This window comes from Oncorhynchus mykiss, chromosome 15, assembly GCF_057628025.1.
Source record: "Oncorhynchus mykiss isolate SJ-2025 chromosome 15, ASM5762802v1, whole genome shotgun sequence".
NCBI classification, from domain to species: domain Eukaryota; kingdom Metazoa; phylum Chordata; class Actinopteri; order Salmoniformes; family Salmonidae; genus Oncorhynchus; species Oncorhynchus mykiss.
In genome coordinates, this window is record NC_143036.1 from 64892257 (window position 1) to 64903646 (window position 11390).

At 39.4% G+C, this 11390-nt stretch overlaps 1 protein-coding gene across 4 annotated transcripts in view; it reads right to left on the bottom strand.

Annotated features, from left to right (window-relative positions):
- The window catches only part of LOC100653449 (anoctamin-4), a 39607-nt gene extending 28748 nt beyond the window's left edge, over positions 1 to 10859 (bottom strand). For 2 of the 4 annotated variants that reach the window (XR_016486855.1, XM_021563939.3), the window contains exons 1-4: positions 10544 to 10818; positions 10367 to 10442; positions 9094 to 9174; positions 4117 to 4353 (exon numbers count right to left, since the gene is read on the bottom strand). Coding sequence is in view for 2 of the 4 variants with exons in the window: in XM_021563939.3 (XP_021419614.3) it covers positions 4117 to 4353; positions 9094 to 9174; positions 10367 to 10442; positions 10544 to 10591 (442 nt within the window). In the remaining 2 variants the exon portion in view is untranslated. Of the gene's footprint in view, positions 1 to 4116; positions 4354 to 9093; positions 9175 to 10366 lie in introns of all 4 variants that reach the window. The other 2 variants (XR_016486854.1, XM_021563938.3) reach the window with 1 other exon arrangement.
- Between the last annotated feature and the right edge of the window lie 531 nt (positions 10860 to 11390).

Below are 11390 nucleotides of genomic sequence, written 5' to 3' on the forward strand. Positions count from 1 at the left end.
AAAGGAATGACAGTTGCTGCTGCTCTGGGTGTTAATGTGTTTTTTAAAGCCAGCACCTCACACACATGCACGCACACACACACACACACAAATACATAATTGTTGTGTAGTGTGTATATTTTAAAGGAGCAATCCCTTAGAAAATTCTACCATTAGTTACCCTACTTGCATGCAACACTCAGAGCTAGTGTCACGCTACTGCAAATGAAACAAACCCTACATATATAATAGCTGGCTGCTTTCCAAAAGTGTGTTTTCAAGTCTGTTGTACGCTTTACCATGTTAGTAACACTATTTTAACTATTTGTTTTCAGGCAGGATCCAACTGGAACACAGTCTGCTAATCAGTGGAGTAAAGTACTTAATTAAAAATACTTTAAAGTTCTACTTAAGACTTTTTTTGGGGTATCTGCAATTTACTATTTATTTTTTGTCAACTTCTACTTTTACTTCACTACATTCCTAATGAAAATAATGTACTTTTTACTCCATACATTTTCCCTGATACCCAAAGTACTCGTTACATTTTGAATGCTTAGCAGGACAGGAAAATTGTCAAATTCACACACTTATCAAGAGAACATGAGGTCATCCCTACTGCCTGGCAGACTCAATAAACACAAAGTGCATAATTTGTAAGTAATGTCTGTGTTGGAGGGTGCCCCCGGCTATCTGTACATTTGTAAAACAAAATGGTGCTGTCTGGTTTGCTTAATATAAGGAATTTGAAGAGATTTATACGTTTACTTTTGATACTTAAGCATATTTTAGCAATTACATTTACTTGTGATATAAAGACTTCTTAGGGCTGCAATCCCGTCAACGGGATTGATATGACAACAGCCAGTGAAAGTGCAGGGCGCCAAATTCAAACAACAGAAATCTCATAATTAAAATTCCTCAAACATACATGTATCTTATACCATTTTAAAGGTAATCTTGCTGTTAATACCACCAAAGTGTCCGATTTCAAATAGGCTTTACAGCGAAAGCAGCACAAACGATTATGTTAGGTCAGAGCCAAGCCACAGAAAAACACAGCCATTTTCCAGCCAAAGAGAGGAGTCACAAAAAGCACAAATAGAGATACAATTAATCACTAACCTTTGATGATCTTCATCAGATGACAGTCTTAGGTCTTCATGTTACACAATACATGTATGTTTTGTTCGATAAAGTGCATATCAAAAAATCTCAGTATATATTTGCGCGTTATGTTCACTAATTCCAAAAACATCCGGTGATATTGCATAGAGCCACATCATTTTACAGAAATACTCATTATAAATGTTGATGAAAATATAATTGTTAGAGATGGAAATATAGATACACTTCTCCTTAATGCAACCACTGTGTCAGATTTCAAAAAAGCTTTACGGAAAAAGCAAACCATGCAATAATCTGAGAACGGCGCTCAGAAAACAAATAGAGATATCCGCCATGTTGGAGTCAACATAAATCAGAAATAACATTATAAATATTCACTTACCTTTGATGATCTTCATCAGAATGCACTCCTAGGAATCCCAGTTCCACATTAAATGTTTGATTTGTTCGATAATGTCCATCATTTTTGTCCAAAGAGCTACTTTTGTTAGCACGTTTGGTAAACAAATCCAAAGTCATGAAGCCTGTTCCCTAGTTGCAGACGAAATGTCAAGAAGTTCCGTTACTGTTCGTAGAAACATCGTAGAATCAATCTTTAGGATGTTTTTAACATAAAACTTCAATAATATTCCAACCGGAGAATTTCTTTGTCTTCAGAAAAGCAAAGGAACGCAGCTACCTCATGTGAAATGCGTGTGACCAGCGCGTGACTGCTGGCAGACCTCTGACTCATTCCTCTCTCATTCGGTCCCACCTCACAGTAGAATCCTCAAACAAGTTTCTAAAGATGGTTGACATCTAGTGGAAGCCTTAGGAAGTGCAACATAACCATTATCACACTGTTTATTCAATAGGGGCTGGGTTGAAAATCGACCAACCTCAGATTTCCCACTTCCTGTTTGGATTTCTTCTCAGGTTTTTGCCTGCCCTATGAGTTCTGTTAGACTCACAGATATAATTCAAACAGTTTTAGAAACTTCCGAGTGTTTCTATCCAATACAAATAACAATATGCATATATTAGCAACTGGGACTGATGAGCAGGCAGTTTACTCTGGTCACCTTTGATCCAAACTACTCAATACTGCCCCTGCAGCCATAAGAAGTTAAGTATTTTTAGAATTAAATATTCTTTGACTTTTACTCAAGTAGTATTTTACTGGGTGACTAACCTATACTCGAGTAACTTCCTATTAAGGTATCTATACTTTTATTTAAGTATCACAATTGGGTACTTTTTCCACCACTGGTGCTAACCAGAAATACACTGTGTATGTGTTTGGTTAGGTTTTGTGATGTACAGTATGGTATGGTATTTCAAATATTGCATTCACAGTCAACCAATAAGGTGGAAAGCATCCACATATTATTTCAAAAGGTCAGTGGTTGGTTGTTCCACCTCAAAAAGCACAAGAAAGAGGATTTACACCCACCATCTCAGATTGTTCTGAAATCCTTTCTGTTGTTAGAAACACAAAATTAGCATTCCTGCAACATTATTTTGTTGATATATTAAGCTAATTGATTTCACCCAAATTGGCCATTTTAAATGTATAGGATTCATATAATATTCAATAAATATAGTGCCAAACATCCAATTTGGACCAAACATTTTTCTAACAATGAGTTAGACATGAGGGATCCAGAGAAATTGTCAAAAGCCACTCACGGACCACCAACACCCCACGCCAATTTATTTGAGTATTATATGAATCCTATGAATTAAAAATGGCCAATTTGGGTGCAATCAATTAGCTTAATTTCTCAGAGATCAAATTCTATTTCAACAAAGTATATTTCAACAAAATAATGTTGCAGGACATTTTATCTGTTTCTAACTACAGAAATAATTTCAGAACAATCTGAGATAGTGGGTGTCATGGCTTGCTGAAATGACATGGAACGATCCAGGTGTGTTCATACTATAATGTGATTCCAGGATACTCTCTTCTGTGAATCTCAGAACCAACAGAATGACTCGATATAACTCATCACCATTGGCACTGATAAACACTGTACTGGCCTAACTCCAAAAAGCACAGACACTACTCTCGCATTATCACTTGAATCAGCACATCTATCCTGAACAAATATATAAACATAACATGTCAAGTGTTGATCCGATGTTTCATGAGCTGAAATAAAAGATACCCGGAATTTTCCATACACACAAAAATATTATTTCTCTCAAATGTTGTGCACAAATTTGTTTACATCCCTATTAGTGAGCATTTCTCCTTTGCCAAGATAATTAATCCAAGTGACAGGTGTGGCATATCAAGAAGCTGATTAAACAGCATGATCATTACACAGGTTCACCTTGTGCTGGGAAATAAAAGGCCACTCTAAAATGTGCAGTTTTGTCTCACAACAGAATGCCACAGATGTCTCAAGGTTTGAGGGAGCGTGCAATTGGCATGCTGACAGCAGGAATGTGCACCAAAGCTGTTCAGTTCTCTACCATAAACCGCCTCCAACATTGCTGAGAATATGGCAGTACGTCCAACTGGCCTCTCAACCGCAGACCACGTGTAACCACACTAGCCCAGGACCTCCACATCCGGCTTCTTCACCTGCGGGATCATCAAACCAGCCACCTGGACAGCTGATGAAACTGAGGAGTATTTCTGTCTATAATATAGCCCTTTTGTGGGGAAAAAACAAATTCTGATTGGCTGGACCTCGCTCCCCAGTGGGTGGGCCTATGCCCTCCCAGGCCCAACCATGGCTGCACCCCTGCCCAGTCATGTGAAATCCATAGATTAGGGCCTAATGAATTGATTTCAAATTAATAACTCAATAAAATCATTGAAATTGTTGCATTTATATTTTTGTTCAGTATACATCTCCTGATGGCTCACACTACTGCCATCTACACCGATTACAGTCACGCCAAAGGTTCTGAGCTTGGGCAGGATAAGCCGTTTCTAGACGGGATTTTTTTGTGACCAAACCACAGAGCTGAGATTAGAATGAAGTCAGGGTTCAAAGTTGAAAGGTGAAACCTTACTTGTGCTGCTATCGCTGATGGTCTCCTGGCTGGCGCTGCAGTGGGATGATATAGGGTTGATTGACAGGGAGGCAGGACAGGACACTGGCTCTTGGTACTCAGGGAGTTGCGGGGCTGCGGCAGCGGAGGCCTCGGAGCGAACCCCATCAGGACTGTCACACAGGGGGTGACCTCTGGGAGGGAATGGGCTGTTCCAATGAGAGATACCAATGGCCACTTGGCCCCCGAGATCAAACCCTGTAGGGAATATTAATATCTCAGACTGAAAGAGTTTCTCAAAACATAGACTCCCTTCCTATAACACATAACCCTGGAAAGCATATGAATGTGAACACTTGTCATTGCAACTTGCATACTTAGTCTATTTGTCTTACAGCAATGTCATGGTTCTTTGAAAATCCTTGATATTGAATAGATCCCAGAAAGGCAGACATTGCAGAAAAATCCCATTCCTTGAAAAGGGAAATTAGTGATATTATTCAAATAATTTCCTGTTTCATAATGAAACTAAGGTTGTTGCTCTCTGGAGGATTGAGTTTCCACTTACGATTACATTTCCCATGTCTCAGAAATTCAGGGTTCCGCTTCCCTAGTTGAACCAATTTAGCAAAATGCTGACATATTTTGCTCTCCCAGATCAAAATAAAAAATGTGGGTGCTATGTCCATAACAATGCTGCTCTCTAGTGGTTGATGTTGCTCCATGACTGTCCTTTCCCTTGTTTGATGAGTCCATCTTTGTTTCTCGTTTGTCAGTGGTCTACTTACACATACATCTTGGGAAGTATCATAACTAAGTATGAGGAGGCTCCTTATGACAAAAAGTATGTTTTGACAGTTGACAACTAAATCTTTATTAAAAAGGTATGTTGTGAAACATTTCCACCTGCAAGCACCTTTGTGGAAGTCTGTCAATTCTATAGAATTAAATAAGAAAAATATGGTAACATTGATAGCATGCTGCATAGTGTACATTTAACTTGAATTGATTTAACAGAGTTTACTTTATGCATTTGACTTTCCTTTTGAAGCATGCCACATGAAAGTTGCCAACAATCCTAAAGGCATTGTATGAACTCAAATGTCTCTGTCCACGCTCAACGGGCATCACACCAAAGAGCAAAGAGAGCCTTCTTTAGCTTTTCTGGAAACACAACCCTAGCGCATTATAATATACACTTCAAATGAATGGATTTGGCTATTTCAGCCACAACCGTTGCTGGCAATCTCCATAGACAAACATTGACAGTAGAATGGCCCATACTGAAGAGCTAGTAGCCTTCTTATTAATGCTGTGTAAAGCATCAGTAGGCAGTAATGCATAATTCATTGCATTTTTTATTAGGCTATACATTACACTGAAGCAAGCACTAAAATGAAATTAAGAATGTAGGAAAAAAATGTATTGCCTCTTCGGGTGGCAACTATATTACTACTATTTATTCATTAACATAAATCTTTATTCCTATCATTGCAAATGTAGTGGATCCCTGGGAAATGTCAACCTCCATTGCAACTGTATGCTACTTGAAATGCTATAGCATACAAGGTAATCCACACCTGTGTGTGCTTCAGGGTGCCCTCTAAAACCATCCATGCAATGAGCTGTTTGAATGATACAGTGTGTTCTAAGCAACATCTCTGTCGCAGTCATCATAAAAAGAAATGCCCTGCCTAGCTCTCTGAGGAACGTCAGGCCCAGATCACCACTGCTAGCACTTCCTGCCTCTTAGAGGGACCAAGGTACACTACAATGCAGGTGCCTAGAATTGGGCTAGATTTGTATTATGTTGTATTTATTAAGGATCCCCACTAGGCAGCAGCTACTCTTTCTGGAGTCCAGCAACAATAAATCAAATCAAATTTTATTGGCATCATAAACATATTTAGCAGATGTTATTGCGGGTGTAGCGAAATGCAAGTGTTCCTAGCTCCAATAGTGCAGTAGTATCTAACAATTCACAACAATACACAAATCTCAAAGTATAAAAATAAGTTGCATTAAGGCAACATATACATGACATTACATTTCATAACACTTTTCACAACACAAGTATGTTACCTCAGGCTCTACTCTACTCTACTTCCACAAATCTACAATACAGAATCCATGTGTGTGTAGAGTGGGTGTATTATCATGTGTAGGCGTGTGTGTGTGTGTCTCTTCACAATCCCCGCTGTTCCATAAGGTGTATTACTGTCTGTTTTTTAAATCATCAGTTACAGTGCATTCGGAAAGTATTCAGACCCCTTCCCTTTTTATACATTTTGTTATTCTGAAATTGATTAAATTTAATGTTTTCCTCATCAATCTACACATTGTAGCCCAATATGCCTCTCCTGAGTCCGTACTGGAGTAGCAGCGATGGGACAAGACTGTAACTACCAATTGGATATCATGAAATTGGGGAGAAAAAGGGGTAAAAAGTACTAACAACTTAAATATAAATATATATATATATATCACACAAAAAAAATAGCAGAAATACTCAGACCCTTTGCTATGAGAGTCAAAATTGAGCTCAGGTGCATCATGTTTCCATTGATCATCCTTGAGATGTTTCTACAACTTGATTGGAGTCCACCTGTGGTCAATTCAATTGATTGGACATCATTTGGAAAGGCACACACCTGTCTATATAAGATCCCACAGTTGACAGTGCATGTCAGAGCAAAAAGCAAGTTAAGAGGTGGAAGGAATTATCCATGGAGCTCCCAGACAGGATTGTGTTGAAGCACAGATCTGGGGAAGGGTAACAAAACATTGAAGGTCCCCAAGAAAATAAAATAAATCCAATTTGTATTTGTCACATGCACCGAATACAACCTTACAATGAAATACTTACTTACAAGCCCTTAACCAACCATGCAGTTTTAAGAAAATACCCCAAAAAGTAAGAGATAAGAATAACAAATGATTAAAGAGCAGCAGTAAACAACAAAAGCGGGGTTATATACAGGGGGTACCCGTACAGAGTTAATGTGCGGGGGCACCGGTGTCGAGTTAATTGAGGTAATATGCATGTGCGTAGAGTTATTAAAATGACTATGCATAGATAATAACAGAGTAGCAGCATTGTTCCAGAGGGAGGGGGGAGTAAATAGTCTGGGAATCCATTTGATTTGCTGTTCAGGAGTCTTATGGCTTGGGGGCAGAAGCTATTTAGGAGCCTCTTGGACCTAAACCTAAAAACAGTTTTTCCTTTGTCATTATGGGGTAATTTGTGTAAATTGATAGGGGGGAAAACTATTTAATCCATTTCAGAATAAGGCTGTAATTTAACAAAATGTGGAAAAAGTCAAGGGGTCTGAATACTTTCCGAATGCACTGTACCTGATGTGGAATAGAGTTCCATGTAGCCATGGCTCTACATAGTACTGTGCACCTCCCATAGTCTGTTCTTGACTTGGGGACTGTGAAGAGTCCTCTGGTGGCATGTATTTTGGGGTATGCATGGGTGTCTGAGCTGTGTGCTAGTAGTTTAAACAGACACCTCGGTGCATTCAGCATGTCATGGATATTATTATTGTTAGCTCTCTGTGTACATTTAAGGGCCCTGTTCTGAGCCAATTGTAATTTTCTGACGTCCCTCTTTGTGGCAACTGACCACACGACTGAACAGCAGTGCAAGAGCGACATAATTAGGGCCTGTAGGACCTACCTTGTTGATAGTGTTGTTAAAAAGGCAGAGCAGCGCTTTATTATGGACAGACTTATCCCCATCTTAGCTACTGTTGTATCTACATGTTTTGACCATGACAGTTTACAATCCAGGGCTACTCCAAGCAGTTTAGTCACCTCAACTGCATATCAGTAGCAAAGATTGAAAAAGAAGGGGCCTAGACAGCTGCCCTGGGAATTATGTTGGAGATGAAGCATCTGTGTTCTGTTAGACAGGTAACTCTTTATCCACAATATAGCAGGGGGTGTAAAGCCATTACACATACGTTTTTCCGGAAGCAGACTATGATAGATAATGTCAAACGCAGCACTGAAGTCTAACAAAACAGCTCCCACAATCTTTTTATTATCAATTTCTCTCAGCCAATCGTCAGTCATTTGTGCAAGTGCTTGTTGAACGTCCTTCCCTATAAGCAGGCTGAAAGTCTTGTCAATTTGTTTACAGTAAAATAGATTCATCATGGGCTGTGATCAGCTGGCCTGGTCAATAAGTGAATTCAAACAATGGTGAGTGCAGCAGTCAGTATGTTTGACCAGGCGAATATTCTGCATCAATTAATCAATTCAATACATTTGATTAGATGTAACTCATCACTTTAGAACACCATTTGCTTGTAATCCAGGAATTGTCCATGGCTATAATACGCGTATTCATTTCCAATAATCAACAGCCCTTACTAGAGTAAAGACTACAACGAACCAATAAAGTTGAATTAAGGGGGAACTGATTGTCGATTAGCACTTTAGGGGACCCATAGTGATGCAGAGTACCCTATCCTGGCCAAACAATGGGGAAAGATTTTAAAATCACACTCATCCAGGGGGTATATTGACTCCTCTGAAGGCAGCTTATTGAGAAAGGCTATTGATTTGTCATTTTCTGAAGACTAGAGGAGGCTCAAGGTAAAGCATGTGGGCTACATTTAGAATGATCAATCTGTGGATGACTTGTGCCTGGTCAAAAACTAATCCATGCATCCATTAAACATTAGCTTTTTATCTAGGCTACTCTATATCAATTTCATTTGTCAAGAACTCCACATACAGCACCTGAGGAATTGATAATGTGCAGGTGTGAAAGATACATGATATTGGATCTGGTCTACTTCTACCTGAAAGGATAGACATATTTTTTTTAAAGTCTGATTTCTTGGTGTGGTCAGTGTTTTCACACAGGGTTTATTTTCCAAACATTTCTGAAAGTTTCAGCGTGACTTTTTCCTGCCAAACCAAATCTGGCCTCCCCTTGCGCTCTCTTTTGGATATAGAGTAAGACATTCTGTAAAGTACAATTACCGATGGTGATCTGACTGACGCAGCTGTAAAAGGTTCCCGTTCCAGTGGAGACGTTGTAACTGCCACTGCTTGGTTCACGGTCTGGAAAGACAACATCATCATTGGTTGCCCTTGATCAGAGCCACTCTCACATCACACTCAACCTTCAAGAACATGTTTATTTTCCCCAGATAACCTGGATTTATCCCATGCAAGGTCACACACAGTAGTCGATTTACTGCTTTGGACTTTCTTGGAGAACATTTTTGTGTTTTAGAACAGAAGACAAAAACGCCCCCATTGGTTCGATTAGCTTTTATGGAGGAGCTAAATCTTGCCAGAGGCTGCTGAAACGTACTAAATAAATAACGTCTGTTTTTGGATGGACTTTTGTGTCTGGAATGGGGCAAGTGCTGCAATATAATCAATACTCTACTCAGAGATACATGATTTCTTTAATTCAGGGGGATGTTTGTTGTTGCCACTGAAAATGGACTGAAAACATTTTTGACCAACTATCCAATGTGCATTTAAAGTAAAGGCACACTAAATAGGTCCTAAATTGCAATACTGTCTCCACGTCCACTACAAGACCTATGTCGAGTCAGACTCCTCAAAAGATGCAATGGTCATTCATTAGCCAAAAAGCCATTAACATTTTGGAAACGTTACTAATTATATTGAGGGGAAAGGGTGCCAACATTTACAAAAAATGACTTAGGCCTACTTCAGATAACATGATGCAAAAGGTTTAAAAAGACTCACATCTTGTATTTCCACACTTGGTGTCACATTGGAATACGGGTGTGCATGCATGTCTGACTCGATAATGGATGAATGCGAATAGGGAGCAGTTTTGCTGGCTACGATTATGAGGGTCACCCAGTCAAATAAAACATTAACCCTGAAACCTATGGCTGATGAGCTGAGAAATAACCAATTAAATCTGGGTCATCAAGGGAAATGAAAATGTTAACGTTTTATTAACTCTAAGAGTTGGCCTATAGAAAAACAATCACATTTAGGCTTCATCAGGACTATACATGATTTATATTAAGCCTCTGTGTGCTTGCTTATGGCTGCTCTTAAATTGTTCATTTAAAGTTAGTGTGTAAATTGTAGTACACTGTACATTTTGCTACATTGTATCACCACCCATGCACCAACACTTATCTACAGAATCAGATATAAGCGCTCCTGTGTAAAGGGGTATTCGTTTGTTTTCATTAATCTATTGTCGGCTACTTTGAAAACCTTACAGAAAAAAATATACAATGATGTCTTTGGACTTTACCTGCTGTGGAACAGGAGGATAGCCGCGTGTCTGTTGCCAGTGCTGGGCTTCCAGGACACACCCGTCCCGTTTCATCCTGAGATTGCAGACAAACAATATGTTCATTGACGTCTCCAGTTTTACATGCCCGTTGCTGCTCGGTCCCCCCGTTGCATATCCCTGGTTGAATCCTCATACCCTTGTTGAGCTGACGAACCAACCGAACATCAGTCCCAGAACAGTCATGATCCACGAGCATCATCACCAGCAAGTTCAATTCAAAGCCTGGGATATGTTAGCCAGCCTACATATCTCGAGCACACGTGTAGGCAATATTTGAATGACTATAAATAAATACAGAACCTAGCCTACAACTACTCAGGATATATAACGTGTTATTATGTATAATTTAGTTTGCCAGTCTGGTATCGTCCACCCTGACTTCGTCCTTCCAGAAAGCTTGGGAAGAATACGGTCTATGGATTTAGCAGTGGGCGAGGAGTTTGGGACAGGCGTGGTTTTCATGCACGTCATCCAGGTGGCACCCTGCCACACTCTCCTGAGTGATCATAGGCTGCAGATCAATAGATGGACGTGTTCCTACAGCTAGAGACTTACAAAATATGCATCTTTATAAGTTAACCATGAGTGTAGCATATTGCTGTAGCCTAAGCTCATTAGATATATTTGAACCTAGGAGGCATTTTCTGATTAAGCACACAACCTTTTATTGAAAAGTAGCCTACATTTGACTGACATCAAATAACACATTATGTAGCATATAGCACATTGTGTGTATAATGCTATTCTAAAACAATATGGCGGCATTAAGTAGCCTATTTTAATTTCACTAGTTCTAATACCAGTGTTTGAGTTTTCACCCGAAATGATACGGTTGGGATAGGGATAGCGTAACCCGTGATATCACTCCGAGGGTGTCTCAGGTGGACTTGGGAAATGCACAAAAAAATAGGACAAATAATTATAAGCACCCACCAAATTGTTATTGTTGTAGATCTGTGGTTACATGCAATTACGGACTCTC